Source organism: Cricetulus griseus, chromosome 3, assembly GCF_003668045.3.
Source record: "Cricetulus griseus strain 17A/GY chromosome 3, alternate assembly CriGri-PICRH-1.0, whole genome shotgun sequence".
In the NCBI taxonomy this organism is placed as follows: Eukaryota; Metazoa; Chordata; class Mammalia; order Rodentia; family Cricetidae; genus Cricetulus; species Cricetulus griseus.
This window is the reverse complement of record NC_048596.1, coordinates 47,341,040-47,364,711: the sequence shown is the minus strand read 5'-3', so window position 1 is coordinate 47,364,711 and position 23,672 is coordinate 47,341,040. Positions and strand designations below refer to the sequence as shown.

The 23,672-nt window shown below is 35.5% G+C and overlaps 2 protein-coding genes and 1 pseudogene across 2 annotated transcripts; 2 read left to right on the top strand and 1 right to left on the bottom strand.

The window, feature by feature from the left end:
- Positions 1-863: 863 nt before the first annotated feature.
- LOC103162376 lies at positions 864-1,722 on the bottom strand (annotated as a pseudogene).
- A 6,647-nt stretch (positions 1,723-8,369) lies between these two features.
- On the top strand, positions 8,370-9,323 carry LOC100772333 (olfactory receptor 5B12). Its single transcript, XM_027406786.1, has one exon. The coding sequence runs from the start codon at positions 8,370-8,372 to the stop codon at positions 9,321-9,323; it is 954 nt and encodes a 317-aa protein (XP_027262587.1).
- Positions 9,324-22,257: 12,934 nt separating this feature from the next.
- On the top strand, positions 22,258-23,211 carry LOC100765864 (olfactory receptor 5B12-like). Its single transcript, XM_027406827.1, is given in 1 exon segment — positions 22,258-23,211. A coding segment is annotated over 1 exon segment (951 nt). The 5' UTR covers positions 22,258-22,260.
- Positions 23,212-23,672: the final 461 nt, after the last annotated feature.

Sequence of the window (23,672 nt, the reverse complement as noted above, 5' to 3'; positions counted from 1 at the left end):
TTTTTTCTTGTCTTTCCTTGCTTTCTCTAAGAGATTTGTTGATTTCTAGCATGTTTTGGTTTGTCTTCAATTTTGGGTTATTTTTTCTTCCATTTCTTTTAAGGATTTTCTCATTTCCTATTTGAGAGTCTCTATCATCTTCATTAAGTTGTTTTTAACGTCATTTTCTTCTGTGTCAACTGTTTTGGGACATTCAGGTCTTGCACATGTAGAACCCCTAGACTCTGGCATTATCATATTAGTCTTTTTGTTGTTGAATGTGTTCTTATACTGTCATCTTTCCATCCTTTCTTGCAGTGGGTGCATTTGAGGTCTCTCCCTCACCTGGTAATGCAGGTTAAGGTTCTGATGGCAGCAGATTCTGTATGGTTTGGTCTGTACTCACTCCCTCCAAGTGGGTGCAAGACTCCAAAGGCAGCAGACACTGGATGGTTTAGACTACCCCCAGATCTCTGGGGGATTTGGTGGGTGGGATGGTGGACACCAATGAGAGAGGGGAGGTGGACAGGAGAAGGTCTGGCACTCAATAGTAGATTATATATTTCTTTCTTATTATAATTTAGTAACTATGAATATATCACAAGAATAAGCATGTATTTCATCAAGGACATTTTATATATAAACCATAATATATTTTTAGTCTTTATGCTTTTACTATCTTATAAACTTTGTTATAAAACTCTTGCAAATACATAGAAGCATCATCCACCAAATCTAACTGGAACAAAGTCTTTGTGCACATGCATTCATCAGATAAAAGAAGGAATCAGATTAATATATAGAGTTCTATGTTTTAAATATTTCATATGATCATTAACATGTAAGTAATCAAAGACAATTAATGATAATTCAACCAATGTGCATCACTCAAGTACCAAACCTATAAGTAGATTTGAAATTTGAACAACCCTCTTAAGTGCATTAATTTCTTTTTTCCTCAGATTGTAGACTATGGGATTCAGCATGGGGATGACCATAGTATAAAACTCAGAGACAAATTTACCTGTGTCCATGGAATGAATGGAACTTGGCTTTAAGTACATTGTGGTGACAGGCCCATAAAATGTGAAAACTGCAGTGAGGTGAGAAGCACATGTGAGAAAGCCTTCTGGTATCCCTCACCTGAATGCATCATCAAAATACTCATATGAGAAAGTAGGAAGTCAAGATAACAAGAAAAGCAAACATGATGAGAAGGCTAGACATAAAGAAAAGAATCATCTCATTCATCTGCTTATCAGATCAAGCTAGAACCCTCAGTGTTGGAATATCACAGAATTGATTAATCACATTGTATATACAAAAATGGAGGTAGAAGGTGTCCCATGTTTGTATAGAAACATTCAAAATGCCAAATACATAGGAGCCAATGACCAGAAAATTACATACAGCTTTTGTCATGGTGGCAATATTATGTACAGGTTTACACACTGTGGCATGATGATCATATGCCATTGAGGCTAAAAGGTAGCTATCCACTGTGGCAAAGAACACAAAGAAGGACATTGGAACAGCATAGGCATGGTAGGAAATTACATTGCTTACTGGAAGGAGTCCAGTCATGACTTTTGGAGTGACTGTTGAGGAAGAACCAAAGTATACCAAGGGCAGATTACAGAGGAAGAAGTACATGAGGGTATGGAGAGGAGCATCTAGTAAAATCAGAAGGATCATTGCAAGATTCCCAAACAAAGTGAAGACATAGAAAAATGTCAATACCATATAGAAAAAGACATGAAGCCATGGAGCTTTTCTTATTCCTGGGATGATGAATTAACTCACTCCTATGTTATTCTTCATAGACCCTTTTCTGTATCCACAGGATGCTCTTTGAAATAGACAGATATAAAAGAACAAAGGCTCACATGCCTGGCATACTATATGCAGAGATACACTTAGTCTCTTCATTCCTGTGAAGCTGATTAGTTATAACTACCATATTTATACAAGCCTATAGCATCAAAGAGTTTGTGAAATTATATAAGATTTGCAGGCATTCACAGAGAGGACAGAGTGTCAGATAAGTTAAGAAGTACTGTACAAGATGTTCTATTTATGAATTTGAATTCATTTAAGTTCATTCAGTTCATCCTCAATCATTACATTTGCTGTATACAACTTAGTACTTGAAACTAAACTGTAGCATAATTTATAAATATCTGAATAGTATATATATATATATATATATATATATATATATATATATATATAATGAATGTGTCATTACACTCCAGTTCAAACAAAAAGTTTATTCTGTAATGAAGATACAGTATAAGATATAAAATGTGTATTTTAGGAAATGGTTATAAATATTCATTTATCACCTTTCATATTTACTTCTAAAGACATTAAAAGACATTAATTTGTATCCAGTCTTTCTATAGTGTGTAGGTTGCACTGAGCATATCGAAGTAATTCTTGTAAGATTTGAATGAGATAATGAATGGGAAAGGGTTGATAAATAGTAGTTGCTTTACTAGTATTAGAGTGGAAGATGATATTTTCCTGGATAAGAGAGTTAAGAGCCTAAGGCTTCAAGATAGAGGTGAATTTTGAAATCAGTCAGGCTTGCATCATGTTTGTTCTCTATCTATACACTACAGCCTCTCATTTCTTCCCTACTTGTAGCATTTCGGTGATATTCCTTCATCTCCCATATAGGTGACTGTGTTAGCTATTATAATGAGCCATGAAAAACCAAGTTATCATGAATTAATTCATTCTTTGAATTTATATTTTAGCTTGTATTCAAAGATTCCCTTTCAACGACTGCCTCTTCCTCATTAGTATGGTGGTGAGTATCCCTGCCTGTTAACAATTGTCCTTCATCCCTCCACTCTTGGTCCTGCTTCATTGTGTTCCACAGGTCTGACCTTTTTAAATTTTGTTAATATATCACATTCAGAATGGCATAAAGTGTGAACGTTTACAGAAGAAATATGTTCTGTCTTCATGATGTCTGCTGTCTCCTTTGGGCCCATACAGACTATCCAGAACACTCTGTGTAACACAGTCAAGTTATAGCACAAAGACACATGTACCTGGGCTTACAGTATGGACTTCTGGAGACCAATGTCAAGCAATTAAGACAAGTATCAAAAATATATTGAAAACTGTATGTATATTTAGATTATTTAAACAGAGAAAACACACATCACTCCAATTCATGATTGTATTATAAAATTCTTATATAAGGAATTATGAATGTTTATGCTGTGAAATTTTATTATATTTAAAAATTAGATTATAGTGCTGTTAAAACATTTATCCTTCCTTTCCCTCCCTCCAAATCACCTCAGATAACCCTCTCCATTCTTGTTCAAATTCGTAGCCTGATAAATACTACTTGTTTAACAGTTTATCAGAATAAGGAAGGAGAGCTACAGTATATGAAAAAGTAAAAGTATAAAGTAAAAGTATAAATACATAAATATTTATACACATTTATATATGTATGAATATAAATGTGTGTGTGTGTGTGTGTGTGTGTGTGTGTGTGTGTTTGTTACAGTTCAGAGAATCAAGAAAAGGTGTTTTCTTAATAGTCTATATCTAGCATAAATGTATTGAAAAATCCAATATATCTCTAACGAGTTTGGGTTTAAAAATCGTTGTAATATGATTTTCTAATTAAAAAACAAACTCCAAAAGAATGGGCTGTAGAGTACTGAAAACAAAATTGAACGAAGAACTATGTACATTAAGAATGAATGACACCCTGGGATCTGAAGACACGTCGTTCACCCTGTTTGTGCAAGCTCATCCTTCAATACAATCAGAAATATATTAACAACCCAATCAAGGCATCATGCACACTATGTTTCAGCTGATTATTTGAAGAGAAGGGTTGTCATCCCATAAATATCTCTGCATTTCTGCAAATGTCATAATTTTCATTTTTAAATTCTGTGACTATTGCCATTTTTCAGGAAAAATATGTCAAACATCCATATGGGTCATCAAAACTTTATAGATGATATAGGTGATTGTTTCCATGTCAATTAAAGTTTTACTTATTATTTTATTGAATATAAAATTTTACTTCTCAAAATATTAAAGATAATATAATACTGGATTGTACTGTAAAAATAGTTTTGGAGAAGTGGTTACTCAAAAAATACTCCAATAAAAATTTATAAGGCTCCTGCGACATAAAAACACAATGATGGGATTAATAACAAGGAATGATGATACCTTGCTTTATGTTTATCAGCTACTACATTCATTTTCAATATTATTAGAAGTCATTTTATTTGATTAGAAACATTTTCTTCACTTGGGAAAGTAAATAAGTTATTTTCCCACTAATTCATGAAATAGTGTTGTTGTAAAACAGCTAAGAGAGGAATAAATTTTAAAATTTTACTATGTAGCTATCTTGTCAGAATGAGTTAGGATAATTGATACCTTGGAAGGTTTGTCTGGCCACTGTAGTAGACTCATCATAAATACTTAGTATGGAAGAAGATTATTGTGTGGACAAAATATTAGCAATCACTGAAATGATCAAAAGGATTCTGCTCCGTCTATGACCCCATTGAAGTAATGTGATATGGAATCAAGATGGGATTATAAACCTTACTATATAGGAATCTTGAGAAACCTGCTGTCTTGAATACTCCAGGGAAATATTCCCTTTGAGGGTAATAATTTCCCTTGTCATACTTTATTCATGAAGATGCATTTGAATTGCACAAGAACCTTGTTTTGTGTTCCAAATCATATAGAAATGTCTTAGTAATAGCTTCTTTGCTATCTCTCCTCATTTTATTACACTATCACTCAAACATATGTGCAATAGGCTTAATCCATTTACAGTTATTGGAAATGCTTATTTTTAATGGCTATTTGAAGAATTTCATATATCGGTACAATGAAATCCACAAATCTATCCTCCACTTTACTCTCTAACTTTCCATATGACTGCCTCAATACACTCCCTTTTAACTCCATTACTTTTGGATTTTTTGATAACTCACTAAATCCAATGATGTATAGGTATGGGTGTGGAGCTATGTATTGTAGAATGGAAATATATGTCACATTCTTAAAAAATGATTCACTCTCCTACAGCAAGTATCAGTTTCCAATAGATGCTGACTAAAAGGTGAGGCTAGAGAGCATCTAATAAAATTTATCTTGTATAGGTTTTGTGTAGGTAGTCACGGCTACTGAGTTCATGATTATATTAGCCTTGTCATATCCAGAAAATATGGTTTCATAGCTCTCCTTATCAGCCTCTGGCTTTTATAGTTTTTCTCCTCTTCAAAAATATTCATCAAGTCTAGGTAATGGTGGTAGGATTAATATATATATATTCCATTTAGTCTGAAAATCCAGTCACTTCTTCTCATTACTTGAACCAGGCATGCATATCTGTTTTGACTGTTCCTGTCCATTGAAGAAAGAAGTTTCTCTACAGGAAAATTTTCAACATGAACTTCTTTTTTTTTTTCTTCAATTCCATTCGTGAATTCTGGTAACGAAATATGTACAACTAAAAATTTTGCATGATCAATAATCACAATTTCTTTGTTCTTTTATCAAATAAAATTCAAGGAGAACAAACTCCATGCTACTATCAGTTGATGCCACTGTGTTGCACCTTCTATTAGATATGAGGTTCCTAGTAAGACTAAGGGCCAAGCTGGGCATTGGTGGCCCACTCCTTTAATCCCAGCACTCGGGAAGCAGAAGCAGGTGAATCTCTGTGGGTTTGAGGCTAGCCTGGTCTCCCGAGCGAGTGCCAGGATAGGCTTCAAAGCTACACAGAGAAACCCTGTGTCAAAAGACCAAAAAAAAAAAGACTAAGGGCCAGGTGTTCACATAGATAAGCCACTCCGTAGTAAAAGAATGAATTTTCCTCCTATTCTTTTCTTGATGCCTTTCTCACCTCTTCATTACTTTTGCTATCAACTCCCTAAAAATATATGAAATTAAATCACTGAGTTTGGGTTAACATCTAGGGACCATATTTAATTCATATGACGGAAACTTGGGCCTCTTGAATTGTTTTCCCACCTGATTAAATTTATCAAGGAAAGAAGGATACTTCCTTTTCTCAAAGGAAGTGATGGACTTCCTGAGTTTGATAGTAGAAGTTGTCTTCTGACTTACCAGCACAGTACCAAGTGCATCCAACCTCATATGTATCCTGGCCCAGAACATGTGCATTCACAGATGCATAGAAATTGGTGTTTCTATATATATCTATATATCTATATCTATATCTATATCTATATCTATATCTATATCTATATCTATATCTATATCTATATATGTTTTCAGGGATGGTGGCTTGGCATTGTGTGCTTTTCTGCACAAGACTTTTTAACCCACTCTCAGCATTCCTTAGTTGCCAATGTTCTTTGTGGTGGGTTGGGTGCTCATGGTCTTTTTCTTCATTTACATTGGTATGTTATTTCTGTTTTCCCTGTTCAGCTCATATTTAGGCAATGATGGTGAGACTGTTTGAGTGTAGCTTCTGATTTTAATGAGAAGAAAGTACTTATTGTTACCAATTAACTATAATCTTAGTTCAAAATAAGATAAATTTGGCTAAGAGGAATATAGTGTATGTTTTAAATAACTACACAACAAAACTTTGTATGTTCTCACAACAACAAGTAAATATTAAACATAATGGTATGCTAATTTCCATAATTACACATTAATCACTACACAATGTATACATGTGTCAAAATATCACATTCTTACATACAATTTGATGAATGTATATAGTTGTTACATGCTGATAAATTTATAAAATAAAATTAAAAAGAAAAATCTTAGAATAGACCCATGGTACTAAGACAGTGGATGTTTTACTAAAAACAAATAGAGGAAAAGAAAAATGATCCCTAAAAGATTCGGTGAAGCCCAGAAGCCTAGGATGGGTGCCTGGCACAGAGATTCTAGTGAGATTTTATTTTTATTTTCAAACTTACTATAGCCCAACTGGCCCAATGATTAGTTACTTCACTCTAAGCAACTATTCCCTCATGTCTTCATAAAGATCCTCCACCAAGTTTCAAAACATTTTGATGTCTCCATTAATATCAGAAGGAATGGCCAACATGGGATCAAAGTCTCCCAAGATATATACTTTTATACACTGATTCCCCTGAGATATATGTGGAGCTTGCAATCTATACCTTGATACTGGTAAAAGTACAGGCCCCAGTTCTGTTCCACAGAAGAGCTTTGCAGGAGTGAAAGGAGAGCCTTTCTCACAGTGTTTTCCTGGGTGTGGATAAAGGGAAATACTGGGCATGAAGATTTTCATACCTCAGTTTTTCATACACAGTTTTTATATTATTCATATTTTGATACTGGGGATCAGAACATTCTCTTTAGAAGTTGGTAAAATGATGACTATACTCAAAAGAATTTCATAGGTGGAACCTGTGAGATAGGGGAAAATCACAGTCAGCTTGGTTATCCTTATATATCTTCTCCTACCTTGAATAAGAAGGATGTTCAGTGCTGAGAATTAGTCTCAACATTTTAGAGTCAGAGGTTTCTTTTAGGTACGTCTTTAATACTTTACCCAGTAGCAGCCATCTGTCATTGGAGCCACTGTGGAGGTAAGCAAAACATGTTATACATTGTCACTTGCTAAAAAGCACCAAGTCACTATTGATGAATGAGAACAATTTTCTTATTATTCTCACTGTTATCCTTAAAATCATATCCTTAAAATCATAAAGACATGGTTGATGGTGAGTGATGGAAAATACCAGGCTATGTGCAAAAGATTGACATGGAAAAAAGAAATACAGTTTTGCTCATCAATTTTGAAAAATTGTTCCCTTACAGTTTGTCCTGATGAAATATATAGATAGCACACGATTGTATACAAGTGCTAATATTTAAAGGGACTCAGAGCTAATTATTTAGGGAGTAAAGCTGGATATTCCTTGGCTTGATTTTCATACCTCTCTATATCTTTAAGATATCGGAGGATATACTAGAAATGTGAAATCCATTTCAAAAGCCCATATATTCCTCACAGTGTTTTTGCTAATTATACTTTCAATGTCTATTCTATACAAACATTCATCTAAAATTTGCCAGTAAAGATAATGAATGTTGTATGATTTAATGCAGTATGTACCATTGTATTTAGTGGAACTGAGCTACATAAATATAGTACTCATCTTTGGCAGCAAAGAAGTTCAGTGTTCATCTGTATCACTTCCATATGATCAAACTGCCCACAGTTCCCAGAATGGAGCTCACCATCTTCTAAACAGTGTCCTTCACTAGAGAAATAAATGAGTAAAAGACCTGGCCACAGTTTAGAATTCCAGAGATATTAAAATAGTATGTTCTTTATTTGTCTAGGAACTTGTTATGATCATCCCCAAATGACACTGATGGGGAATATTTCAGAGGTTACAGAATTTATTCTTCTTGGGCTAACAGATGTTCCAGAACTGCAGATACCTTTGTCTATTGTCTTCACTCTCATTTATTTGATCACACTGGTTGGGAATCTTGGGATGATAATGTTGATTGTGCTGGACTCCCGACTCCACACTCCCATGTACTTTTTCCTCAGTAATCTCTCCCTGGTGGACTGTGTTTATGCTTCAGCAGTCACTCCAAAGGTAATGGTTGGGTTTCTCACAGGAAATAAGATTATATCCTACAATGCATGTGCTGCCCAGATGTTCTTTTTTGTAGCTTTTGTTGCTATTGAAAGTTTGATACTGGCCTCAATGGCCTATGACCGTCATGCAGCAGTGTGTAAACCCCTGCACTATACTACCACTATGACAAGTACCACCTGTATCCTAATTGTCACCTCCTGTTATATGTGTGGAATCTTGCAGTCCTCCATCCATGTAGGCCTTGCATTTCATCTTTCCTTTTGTCTTTCTAATATAATAAATCACTTTTTCTGTGACATCCCCCCACTGTTGAACATTTCTTGTTCTGACACCTACACAAATGAGATTACCCTCCTTATCTTGGCTACATTGGATGTTGTTTTCACTCTCTTAGTTATATTGAACACTTATCTGCTTATTTTCATCACCATCCTGAGGATGCGTTCAGCCAGTGCACGGAAGAAAGCCTTCTCTACCTGTGCATCCCACCTCATCACTGTATCAGTCTTTTTTGGGTCACTCATATTCATGTATTTACAGCCCAGCTCCAGTCATTCCATGGAGACAGACAAAATTGCATCTGTATTTTACACCATGGTCATCCCCATGCTAAATCCTGTGGTCTACAGCCTGAGAAACAAAGAGGTCAAAAATGCATTCATGAAAGTTGTTGGAAAAATTAAGTCTTCAGTGAACTTAGTCAATTAACTCCAAAGTTTTATCTATTTTTTGAGCATGTGAAACTTTGGACCTGTATCCTTGAGGAATACTTTATACTTATTTCTTGTTTATGGTTTCTTTGGACAGTTATTTTACAAAGGAAAAAAAATCTGTCATTATGCATTGGTTATATGACTAATTTATAATCAAATTGGAGTGTATGTTGCAAGAAATGAGAAATCAATTTTGTATTTAAATCAATATTATTATGCTATAGAATTCACATGCAATACTACTTCATAAATGGATATATCATACTTTTAGATCATCTTCATCTGTGCAAGTTATACTTTCAATGGTTTTATTATCATTATTAATTACTATTATTTTTTAGAATATGATTAAATAGTTTCCTTTAACTTTCTTTCCCCCAAATCATAGTATATACTTCTGCTTGATCTCTTTATAATTCATAGCCCCCTTTTCATTGAATTTTAAATTTGAAAATAACTCCATAATATTTATATATGATACAAATTAATTGTTCTCATGTATTAGTGCTGTAAAGAATTATATTGAGATTGTATCCTGAAAAATTCCAAGATCTCACCCCAAATAATTTAGTGCCAGATGGTTTTTGGTGATACAGAATCATGAAATGAGTTTAAAATAATTTCAGTGATAGGGTTTTTATTATGTGTGGAAGCATATTACTAAATCTGACTAATACTGAATTCTAGAGCCCAAATACAGACTGCAGACAAAAATTATTCAGGGGTAAATTAGTGTACTTCATAACATATATTTCTAAGTTGCAGCATATGAATTCTCTCACCATTAAAGTAGTATCTTCTTAAAGAAAATACTTATAAAATGGTGATAAACTATTGAGTTAAGAAACAACACAATTCTTAAGTATTTATTCATTTCCTGCATTCTAGATAATATTTAAGCATATCTAATACCTGTAGTGAACAGCAAAATTTTCCATCATTGTGTTTATATATTTTTTGTAAATTACCTGGAAAATTGAAAGTTCATAACTAGATTTCATGTGGGAATGGAAACCATCAGAAGGGTAAAAAGACTGAATTCTTCCTATCATTACTAAGTAACACTGAGTTAAATGAACACAAACTAAAGAACAATGGAAATGAAAAGTTCTTTTTGGTGGGATGCAGAGAGAATATTTGAGAAGGACACTCGATACTAGAGTTAAAATGGAAGTATAGTAATTATGAACACTGGAACTGATACCTGGAGGTAACTGTGAATTCCTGATACTAACTGATCTCTACTATTCTCTTGTCATCTACTAATTTTGCTCTTTGTTATAATTATTAAATGAATATTCAACAAAGAATTAAAATTAAGTAACAAATTAATTATTTAACTTATGGATGATTATAAAATGGAGTAAATGAGTGGGTGAGTGAGAGGAAGTGTAACTGAGACAAAATTAATGAATAGTATTAAACAAAATGTTACTCTTTGTTACTGATAACAGAAAACTGGGGCTGATTATTCTATGACTTAAGGAAGCAACAACTCTGAAATTAGTGTAAAATAACCTGTCTTCCTGTACACCACTGAACTGTAAGTTTAACTAATCATACCCAGACCTTATTTGTTATACTATTCCTTGAACCCTGACACTGTTTACATGCTTAGGAGAATTAGCGGGAAAGGATGAGCTTGAGTCAAACAAAAAAATGACTGTAGGCATCAAGATGCTTGCTGTTCTTGTGGGAATCTCTACCGCTAAAAATGTAGTAGAGGAATACAGCCCATCCTTCAACTTCCACCTCCTGTTGGACAGAATGTAACTAAAGGTGATGTTAATTGGCATACATCAAGGGATTCAGGTATTGTGCTACATACTGACAAAGAGAATTTTTATTTTTCAAAGATACTCAAATGTGAGGTTGTTAGTCTTGGCAAAGCCAAATTATTAGTATCCAATTCCTTGTCTGAAGAATTCACACTAGAAATACAAATAGCAAGAAAGCATCAATAGCTACCTTATAGACATAAGAAAAATATTCCATTGACTCTCCATAATATCTTTTCCAACTATATTAATGCAATAGTTAAAAACAACTTCTTATCGAAAGCATTAGAAGTATTTACTTGATTGAGTTGCCCTGACATTTAATCACATGGTATGTCTGAATAAATAAGCACAATGTTTGATCTACTATATAGAAATATGTAAAACAATTGGATTGCCTTTAATAAAAATAATAGAGAATTGGTCCGTGTTTCACATTTGTTTGTAAACTGCAAGACTACCACAGCATTTTTCTGCATTTTCTTTTTTCCAAGAAATTATTTTTAATTATTTCAAATTAGAAACAAATTTGCTTCACATGTCAATCCCTTCTCTCTCTCCCTCCCCTCCTTCCCCCCCACCAAACTCATCCCCCTTCTGCTTGCCAGGGAGGATAAGGCACTCAATGGGGGATCCCCAAGGCATGTTATATCATCCTGGGCAGGGCTTACGCCCTCCCCCAATGTGTCCAGGTGGAGAGAGCATCCCTACTCATGGAATGGGCTCCCAAAGTCCTTTTTTACTTCAGGGATAAATACTGATGTACTACCAGAGGCCCCATAGAATGCTGAGACCTCCTCACTGACATCCACATTCAGGGGTCTGGATCAGTCCCATGCTGGCCTCCCATACCTTAGTCTGGGGTCCATGCACTCCCCCTTGTTCAGGTCAGCAGTTTCTGTGGGTTTCACCATCCCAGTCTTGACCTCTTTGCTCATCACTCCTCCCTCTCTGCAACTGGGTTCCAGAGTTCAGGGTTGAGCTGTGGGTGTCTGCTTCCATCAGCCAATGGATGAAGGCTCTAGGATGGCATATAATGTAGTCATCATGTTACTGAGATTTTCATCAGGGATTTACAGATCAGTCTCTACCTATCTACCTGAGGATATTATATCTGTCTCTGCTCCAAGGGTACTTCTCTGTCTCATTTGTTAACTAAAACATTTAAAATATGTTTGAAATTGATACTTCATATACAGAATCATCTCATTTTTGTCTGCTTCAGATATTTTAGGTGCATGAAGATGAAGGCTTTTTGATCCTCTCACCAGTATGAAATACAACCACAAAGTGATCAGAAAATTCTGCTATGAGTATCAGTTTATAAAATCCCATGTCTTATATTTTTAAGAAAACCCTCTTATTTGGGATGGAAATAAATTTACAAATATATGTAGTGCATAGAGTAAAAAATACACACTGGTGAAACAGCTGATACCATTATCCACTAAACTTTATGAATAGAACAAATACATGAGTTCTGACATCCCTAGGAAAAAACATGTTAGGGAAGACCAGGTATTGGCTTATATGATTCTAGCTCACAAATAAAGGATAAATGAAATATCTGAGTTTCAAGTGTAGGTTGTCCCCATATACAGACCCTGGGGCTGTAGTGAATAAAGGGAAACCGAGTCATTCACTAGGCAAAATATCAGGGAAAAAGTCTCTGGAAAATTCTTTCTCATCCATATAATATTTATCAATACATGAAACATTATTCAGTAAATTTTTGAGAAAGAATTTTAAAAAACTGAATAAAAATCAATGCCAAATTTTAAAGATATCCTCTAAGACCTCTACAGGAATGATTTCATTTCATGAGAAGAAAATATTTTTTATGATAAGTACTTAATTATATTATTAGGAATCTGGAAAAATATACCTAAGAAACATACAAGTAGTCACTAGACTGATATCAAACTTCCCATTAAAATTGTAAAAGTGAGTAAACAATAAAACTTACTCCTAAAATTGTCATTTTTTAGTTTTTTTGTGAATATTTGGTATGTGAATACAATGGACCTGGATCACATTAACACCTTATCTCCTTCCCCAAACTTGTCAGGCCTACCCCAGAACATTTTTCCTCTTAACTTCATATCTTTTTATGTTATAATGGACTGGGTATAATTAGTGCCTAGAATATGAACATGGTAATGGGCCATCTTACTAGAAGGTTATATGTAGAATGATATGACATGACAAATTACACAGTTTGTCTAAGGCTAGGGAAGTGGCCCTGGCAAACCAGTGAGTAACACTTGGCTGTGAACATAGCTTTGAGTTGGTCAGGGTTCCCAATAGAGAATGACATGGAAATTCAGGCCTTAAGCAATAAATGGTAAGTCAGCTGACCCTTGAGATTGGAAGTATGTGCAGAAAGTCCATTACTGCAGGAGTTATAGCTACCAAAGTTGCTTCAACTTTACCATGAATTAGCAATAAACATGTAGAAATTTGTCCTTGTATATTCATCTCCAGCAGCAACTAGTTTGCCTTGAATTTTTCTGAAGTCTAAAATAAGCTGTCTTTGTGACTAAGCATACTTTTACTTTCCTATGTCAGTCTGAATAATGAAAGATATCCTAGTATTATTTCTATTCATTGAAATTAGACTACTTGGGACTGGAGAGATGGCTCAGAAGTTACGGTTGCTTTTCCAAAGGTCCTGAGTTTAATTCCCAGCAACAACATGGTGAGGCTCACAACCATCTGTTATGAGATCTGGTGCCCTCTTCTGGAAGCAGAATGTTGTATACAAAATAAATAAATACAATCTTAAAAAAAGAAATTAGACAACTTAAGCAGAAACAATCTTTCTGACTAAGCACAACTATATGTGTACCCAAATATAGAATATATACATGTGATATACACACAACAATGGGATAAAGCTCATAGCTGTTATTAGGTAAGGGATGCAGTGGCACATGAGAGAAATTACAGACAGAAGCAACTGGTCATTTACAGTCAGTGACCTCATAATCATTTCCAAGTGGAGGTTCTCCATCAGAGAGGTATTAATTGGTGGATTGACCTGCTTAACACTAGTCATCACCTGCTGTATTCTCATGGAATCCTGCAGATAACAGCAAGATGCTTTCCTAGATGTGAACATTGAGCCCCTTGCTCTAAATATGAAGCCAGTTTTCATATTTTCTTGTGTCTCCATATTTGTCTGCCACTAGGAAGTATTAAAAAGCATACTAACGCCACAACACAGCCAGTTAGAACTATAAAGGATGGTAAAATTTACAATCTTCTATACTTTTCAAATGAAGCAAAGGAAAGAAAACTAATGCTCAGAAAGCTTAATCAGGTGAGCCACATGACAGCCTGCCTATTTCTAACAAATCTCTTAGCCTGAAATCATGTTATTTCTGTTATCCTGTGTTGTTTCAGGCCTATAAATTTCCGTACCAGGACCATTTGACTCTGGAGAGACAGTGATGTTCAAAAGGTGACACCATATTCAAAATTTTCTTCTATTTAGAATGCTTTTCAGGAGTAAGTTGTAATGATAATAAGACTCTTTGGAATTTCACAGACTGTAGATCTTCCAACAACCATTTGACTTAATAAAGGATTATGTGATTTTCATTTGGCCCACCAATAGTTAGGCATGTATATTGTGAACTGAGCAGAAATAGTGTATCCAGGTTGAAATGAGATAGACTATGTAAAGTAGTAGCTCCCATTGCTTTTTTAAAAAAAAACTATAGTGTCTTTTATAACTTGCAAAGTGCTTTAATATTATTTGCTATTTAGGTGCAGATACAATATGCAAATAAAAGGAATAATGATTCTCATTTAGAATGCCCTTAAAATAAAGACCTAATACTCTAGACTAGAAGGATTGTTGAGCTTAGAAGAGAACTTCATAGTATAATAAAAAATAATAAGCAGGTGTCACCTGAGACATGGAAATGAGAATAACCATATACATTAGGAAATATTGCTTGGTTGAGGGCACAAAATCCATGGGAAGAAGAAAAGCAACTCTTCATGCTTCCTCTATTATGCTCCCAAAACAAGTAAAGCAGACATGTATGATGACAAAAGATGGAAAATGCCAGCCTACATGAAAAATAATCATGACATGGAAGGAAACAAAGTAATGTTTGTGTTTTGTAAAACTGTCTTTAATTTTGACACGTTTAAATAAATCCAAATATCACCATGTACAGGTCTCATGTATCAAGAAGATACTCCAAATGGCCCATATTTTAAACTGAAATTGTGCTTAAAGAATTCATAGATGAGGAAGAGTGTGTATTCAAGACATTATACTATGTATAAGTTGGTACAAGTGTCAAGAACAAGAAATGTGTTTTAGGGTTTTTACCACCATGGTATTGCAAAGCATACACTTTACTTTTTTCTGAATAAAATTTTGATGTATACTAAAGGGATCAAAGTATGCCTTAAGTGTTCTTGTAAGACATTGAAAATGTAAATAAAATGATATTGAGGTGAATTACTATAATAAATAATATCAAATACCAGACAATTTGAAATGAGACTTAAATATAAATTTCCAATGTCTGTTTATACTAATCCTATACTTTTTAATCTTTTCTATTTTAAAAACAATCTTTTCTCATTTTATATACCAATCAGTTTCTACTTCCTACCCTCCTCCTGCTACCCCTCCTTTGCCTCACCCACACCCATCTACTTCTCAGAGAGGGTACGGCTTCCCATGCAGAGTCAATAAACTCTGGCACCTTATTTTGAGACAGGAACAAGACCCTCGCTCCTATATCTTGTCCGAGCATGGTATTCCTCCAAAGAGACGGCTCCACAAAGCCAGTTCAAGCACCAGTTCAGATAAATCCCGGCCCCACTCTCAGGTTCCTCACAGCATCTCTAAGCCACACTACTGTCGCCCACATTCAGATAGCTTAGTTTGATCATATGCAGGTCCCCCCACTATCAGTTTGGAGTCAGTGAGCTCCCACTAGCTTAGGTCATCTGTTTCTGTGAGTATTCCCAAATTGGTCTTGACACCTTTGCTCGTGCTATCACTCCTTCCTCTTTTCAACTGGACTCTGGGAGGTTGGCCCAATTCTTAGCGGTAGATCTCTGTATCTGTTTTCATCAGTTACTGGATGAAGATTCTATGATAACTATACAGGCATTCATCAAACATTACCAGAGAAGCCCAGCTCAGGCACCCATTCTATTGATGTTTAGGTTCTTAGCTGGGGTCATCCTTGTGGTTTCCTGGGAATTTCTCTAGTGCCAGGTTTCTCACTAACCCCGTAATGACTCCCTCAATCATGATATCCCTTTCCTTGCTCTCACTCTCTATTCTTCTCCCATCTTGACCATCCCATTCCCTCAAGGTCTCCTCCCCCTCCCTGTCTCCACTCCCCCATCCCTTCAACCCGCCTTTCTTCCCTCGACACTCCCAATTTTCGTAGGAAATATTGTCTATTTTGCCTTTCCAGGGGATCCATGCATGACAATTTTAAGGTTCTCCTTGTTAACTAGATTCTTTGGGGTTATGGATTATAGTCTTGTTATTCTTTACTTTATGCCCAATATTCACTTGTGAGTGAGTACATACCATGTTTGTCTTTTGTGCTCTGGGTTATTTCACTCAGGATTGTTTTGTTCTAGTTCCATCCATCTGCTTGCAAATTTCAAGATATCACTGTATTCTTTTTTACTGCTGATACTATTCCCACATTAATTACCTCATCCAATCTACCCTAATAAGAATTTTATGTAGGTTCTTCATAAATGAAGTGATGCTATATCATGAACTTGATCATGATCTTTTTGAAATTTTGAGACCATGTTTCTACCTACAGCGTTCAATGTCAAGAACTATACATTTGAATTAAGAAAACAAAAATTCAGAAAGTAATTTAATATCAGTTTTAGTCCAAATATGATTTTGTGTATAGCTACATTTAGATATTTACAAGGGCAGATGAAACTCTCACTCTGTAGGATGATCATGCCTATAACTCACTCCTGCACTTTAATTATAAGGTATCTTGTATTATTTAAGTAAATCGAAGGTGGGTTAAGGTGGAAAGAAATCAAAGTGAGATCATATGAAGGTATTTATGTGAAGCTCGATTTTAGGGGAGGGGAAGAATATGATGACATATATTTGAATTTGAAATTAGTTTTGAGTAATGAAAAATATAGTAGTAATAAATGCAGACAAGAGTTCTATGATGTGCACTGAGACTTCAATGATGTTTGTTTTGTTATTTTTCTGCCTACATTGGCTGCAGTTCAGCTGAACTGATAATTGCAGGTTCTATTCCCTGAGCTGCTATCCCTCAATATCCTCATAATCTCTCAGACAAAATTGTACCATCCCTCTGAAGTGTTTGCTTGGATCATAGGCCTCTAAAGATACAAAATCGAATGGCACAGCTCCTCTAGACATTTGCTAAGCTTGTGACCTCTAACTTGAAGTTTTTCAGCACAAGCCCAGATGCTATTTCACAGCAGAGTTGCAGATACAGAAGACTACACACCAAGATTATTTCCAGGGTGTGGACATTAGGACAATGTTCTTGATGTTTGACTGAAGTTCTTATCTGAATATCTGGCCAGGGTATAATGAGGAGGTGCACCGTTTCAGCTAGCTCCTCTGGAATTGTCTAGAGCAGTATAGTCCTAAACTGGTTTTAGGGTGGTGTTTGCTAGTTCAAAGACATCAAGTTGAATCCAGTGGAATTGATGAAGTGGGGCCCCATCTTCTTTCTGGAGAATTCAAAGATTGCTGTTTTGAGGGTTTTTTTTTTTTTTTGGTTACTGTGGAAGACTTAAACATTGACATCAACACAGAAGGTTTAACATTAATAATTAAGCATATGGGGAAGGGGAACATGTTATTGGGTGAAAATGAATTTACATGGGAAACAAGTGACTGTCGCTCCAGTCCCAAGGATGCAGACCCTGCCATCCTAAAGCTCTCCACACCCAGAAGGGGCATTCTGAGCCTCAGTTCATTCCTTTTAACCAGTTACATCTGCACCTGTGACCATGCCGAAATGTGCATGGTTAGCACTACAGGTGTGAGGTAAATATCTCACTACAATGATATGCTAATCAGTCCTTTTCTTTCACCATGTAGCACCAAATCCAGTTACTTAAATACCATCTTACTCAACTTACTCCTTTATTTTGAAATGTTTGCATATATTAACACTTAAATTAAGAATTGTGACATAGAATATACAGTTTTCTAAAGGTGCACATATTTGAAGGATATGACCCAACAAAGAGGCTCAATAATTATGGAAAAATTAATTAGATGGAATTATCCCTAGTGAAGGGTCACAGATCACTAGATATATTAAAAGTGGTAGAGGATATATTGGAGAATGGAAATAATTTTTCAAAATTGTGAGAAAATAGTAAATATTGATGACGTGTTCCTCACAGTGATGTCTGCTGGCTAATTTTTCAACATTAATCTTAAACAAAAATGTTTGTTGCTATTACAAATAGTTATACACTTTAGCTTAGAACAGACTATACTGTTCTAAATTTCAGGCATATGGTATTGTGCCCCACAATTATGAAGTGGCACACTTGTGTCAACTACTCCCAACAAAGAAGTTTGTAGCATTTCCATAAGAACAAACTGGCTGCTCCTACCCAGTTTAATCTCATGAAACTAGAATGCTCAAAAGATGAAATGCAGCCGGGTGTTGGTCGTGCACACCTTTAATACCAAGCCCTCAGGAGGCAGAGGCAGGTGGATCTCTATGAGTTAGAGGCCAGCCTGATCTCCAGAGCGAGTGCCATGATAGGCTCCAAAGCTACATAGAGAAACCCTGTCTCGAAAAAAAATAAAAAAAAAAGATGAAATGCAAGTGGCCTCCTCATTGACATCCATGTTCAGGGATCTGGATCTGTCCTGTGCTGGCCTCCCAGACATCATTCTGGGGTCCATTGCTCGCCCTTGTACAGGTCAGCTGCCTGGAGGTATAGCTCAGCAGTTAAAGGCTAGGCTCACAACCAAAACATTCACCTATTTTTCTGTGTCTTCCTTAAACTCCCTGAATTCTTTAATGAAGTTTATGGTTTATCTTGTATGTTATTAGTCCTGGGGCTCATGTAGGAAATGCCCATTGGTAATTATTTCTACATATAAATAGGTGTGTTGAAAAATACTGGCTTGATCTTTCATGTTGTTGGTATATTTACAATGATATTTGGGCATGTGGATTTTTTATTTATTTATACTTTTGATATGGTCAGAACATATTAGGGCAGAATGTAGGATTATTGAGCAGGTTGAGAGCCTAGAAGTTGAAAACATCTTGGGTGGAATAAATTCAAGGGGACAGAAGGGACTGACATGATGTTCATGAGTTGTTCTACTGTCCAAGCCTGAAGTAAAGGGACACACACCACAGTGTGTGTGTGTGTGTGTGTGTGTGTGTGTGTGTGTGTGTGTGTGTGTGTGTGTACATGGTATAGGAGGTTCCTGTAGGTTAGGGGATATCTAAAGAATATCCTAGTGTAGTTCCAGAGATATTTTGTGGGTGCAGGAAATGAGGACACATTAGGCTTGACATTATGTGGCGTAACACAGCCTTATTTTTGGAGAACGTGTGAATAGGTAAGTGAGGGAGAGTCACCTGACTAGTCTTTGTATAAGCAAGTGAGAAGTTTGGTGTGTAGATTTGCTGGATGAATTTTCAAATTTACCTGCAAGTCGATGCAGATAGGGTGGGTTCTGGTCCTAGTAGAAGCCTAGACTTTAGTTGCAGAGCAGATTTGGTTGAACAGAATATACAGGGGCATTATTTGTAGACCTAGACTATATCTAGAGTGTTACAGAGATAGTCTCATTGGGGATGTTGGAAGCAATCTTGTGGATAGGCCCTTGAGAATAACATGGGATGCCTCAAATTTTAAATAAAGAAGAAAAACATACATCTAGATGATGGACATTGTGCTAAGAAAAATGAGTTTCTTCTTTACAAAGCTTAAAATGAAATAATAAAATATCCCATGGCCATCTCTTAACTTTTGAGAAAATATACTATCACAACACTTAAATAAGTTGTTGAAAATGTTTAAGTAGAAATTTAATGAGGCTTTCAAGTTTTTTGTTTGCTTGTTTGGTTCCTTTTCTCCAACATGGTTATGGAATAACTGTGATTGATAAATGGAGGCTCTTCTCCTTGCTCTATGTTTCCATTCCCCAATGTCTTCATAAGTGATATTAGAAAAAGGGAAAGCACTATCCTCTGTTATCATTAGCAAGATCGGGCTGAAATCCAGTGTAGATTGATAAGTCTCCAGAGACATCATTTACATGCACTGCTGCCCCTTAGATACATGTACAGCTTGCTTTTTCTGCTGTGATATTGGTAATACTACAAGACCAGATTCTATTCCATGGAAAACAAGAGCAGCAAGATGGTTTTCTAGATATGGATGTTAGGTCAATGCTCTGGACATGAAATATTTCACACCTCTCCATTTTACTCATATTGGTCTGCTCATAGCAAGACAGTAAGTATTAAAAATATTTGAGTGTAGGTAGTCTTAACTATAAATGCTATTAAAATACCCAGTCAATTTTGTTTCACCAGTGCAAAAAAGTGAAGATAATGTTGAGAAAAGTGAAGGAGCAGAGCCACATACCAATTATGATCAATAATATTCTCACTCTTTACCCAGTGTACTTTTAAAGGCTATGCTGCTCAAAAGTAGCCAGTCTGCACTCTAAGGATCTTTAGATCTTGGAGTGATGGTTTCATTCCAGAAGGAGACTATTTTGTAATTTACTAATGTGTATAATTTTGTACAGTATTAAAAGTCCACTGAATAGTTACTTTTTAATTACAGAAGATTATGTGACTTTCAACCTCAATTTAAAAATATCAATTACTGGGTGCATTTTCCTATATTAATCTGTAGACATTAATATCATGAGCTGAACATTCTGAAGAAATGGAGAAAAGATGAGCAAGGGCATGGAAGGTAATGATTATGATTTGAATGATTTTGAAATGTTAATAGTTTCATGACTTTTGTAACTTGGAAGAACTTACCTATTCCTTGTAATGTTAGTGCAGATATATTCTGTGAAAATGATGACTTCACGCTGGTCATTTAAAGATAAGATTATAACATCTGTATAACACCTGGTGCCTTGAATATAAAATGATATCAATGTAGAGGGATGAATATGCCCAAGATTCCAAAGTTGGAAACTGCTCTCAAGTTAAGAGGCAGGCTCATATTTAACCACAGCTGTATAGTCAAGATTTATTTGATAGAATATACAAATAGTACAACAAGATACACCATGGCATACATCATGTTTGAGGTTGCAGATTATGTAGAGAAAGAAAAAGAAACTCCTAATTGACTTTTATCCTATTCTCCATCAAACACAAATATAAAAGCTTCCATGATGGTAATAGGAAATTGTTTACTCTAGGCAAAATAGGCCCATTACATTTAAGGAAAGAAGTTAAAATTATTTCAACTTTTTGAAAGAACTGTGTATTTAGATTTCCACGTGTGGCTAAATTTCTAAACTTCACAAAGAATATGTCCCATATATCAAGCAGTTATTATTCAGTCCAAAATTTTTAAAAATTAAGGAAACACCTTATTAAATTAGATATAAATCTGCGTATCTATGGAACAATACTATGAATCAGTGCATAGGCACAGCTAGGCCATTGAAAATGGTACAAGTATCAGACATGGGAAATGAATTAGATATGCTTTGGTACTAACATATATTAATTGCATTTTCCTATTTTGTTAATGCTTCAGAGTAAGACATTTATGTACCTTTTAGGCAGGTATGTTTGTAAATTATTGCAAATAACATGTCCTTTTTGGTTTACTGAATTAAGTATTATCATTTACTAGAAAATCCGAATAAGCCATAAGGATCCCTATTGGGAGCAAATAAGTGAAAGTTTCTATTTGCTTCCATTGTCATGTCAGTCCCAGATAATGGCTCCATTTACCAACTTTCTACCCAAAATTCAATGTGGGCTCCATCACAATGGACAGGATGCTGTCATCTGAGTATGAGAACTGGATTATACTTAAAATATCATGTTGAGGTTCAAATAAAATACTTTTTCATTTCTTCTTCTCATCCTAGGAACCTGTCATAATTCCCAAATAGCACTGATGCAGAATATCTCAGAAGTGATGGAATTTATTCTACTGGGGTTAACAGATACCCCAGAGCTACAGGTCCCTTTGTTTGTCATCTTTACTTTCATTTATTTGATCACACTGATTTGGAATCTTGGAATGTTGGTGTTGATTCTGCTGGACTCACAACTCCATACGCCCATGTACTTTTTTCTCAGTAATCTCTCCTTTGTGGACTGTGTTTATGCTTCAGCTGTCACTCCCAAGGTAATAGATGGGTTTCTCATAGGAAATAGGATCATATCTTATAATGCATGTGCTGCCCAGATGTTCTTTTTTGCAGCCTTTGCTACTATTGAAAGTTTCATCCTGGCATCAATGGCCTTTGACCGTCATGCAGCAGTGTGCAAACCCTTGCATTACTCCACCACTATGACTACTACAATGTGTACTCTGCTTGTTGCTGGTTCTTACATAAATGGAATCTTGCAATCCTCCATCCATGTGTCCCTCACTTTCCAACTTTCCTTCTGTCATTCCAATGTGGTGAATCACTTTTTCTGTGATATTCCTCCTCTACTTGCTCTTTCTTGCTCTGGTATCTACACAAATGAAATTGTGCTGTTCCTGTTAGCAGCATTCAATGTCACTTTTACTTTATTGGTTATCTTTACCTCTTACCTATTTATTTTTGTTGCAATTCTGAGGATGCATTCTGCTGAGGGCTGAAAGAAGGCCATCTCTACCTGTGCATCCCACCTCACCACTGTTTCCATCTTCTATGGCACAATTATCTTCATGTACTTACAGCCCAGCTCCAGTCATTCTATGGACACTGACAAATTGGCATCTGTATTCTATACTATGGTCATCCCCATGCTGAACCCTCTTGTTTATAGCCTTAGGAATAAAGAAGTCAAGATTGCATTCAAGAAAGTTTCTGGAAAAGCATTAACTTCACTGGGATTAGTGAATTTACTGTAACATATTTGAAAATGATGTAAAACTTCAAGTTATGGTCTCTCTCTCTCTCTCTACATATATATATATATATATATATATATATTTAAATACATTTATTTCTTGATTTTTAATTTGTCTGTATATACAATAGATGAGGCCTCATATTCATTCCTTTTGGATTCTGAGTATGAACAGATAATTTTGGTAATTTATAGTGGGAAATTACCAATACGGAGTCAGGTAGAAATATAAGGGTATTTAATAGGGAAAAGCCTTACTTACAGAGCGACCTAGCCAGCCGGCACAGCAACAGTCTGTACAGCAAGAAGCAAAGAGCAACCGAAACCGAAAACACAGTCCCACTACGTCACTCTGACCACGCCCTCACAAGCCTGGTCAGGCACACCTGTAGCCAGCCCCTAAGAAGGCGTGGCTATAGCTTCCCCTACAGTAATTTATTATAGAAATTAGGCACTCCAATT

Excerpts from the sequence above, each read along its gene's own strand:
- LOC100772333 (XM_027406786.1), top strand. The coding sequence starts at position 8,370 with ATGACACTGATGGGGAATATTTCAGAGGTTACAGAATTTATTCTTCTT.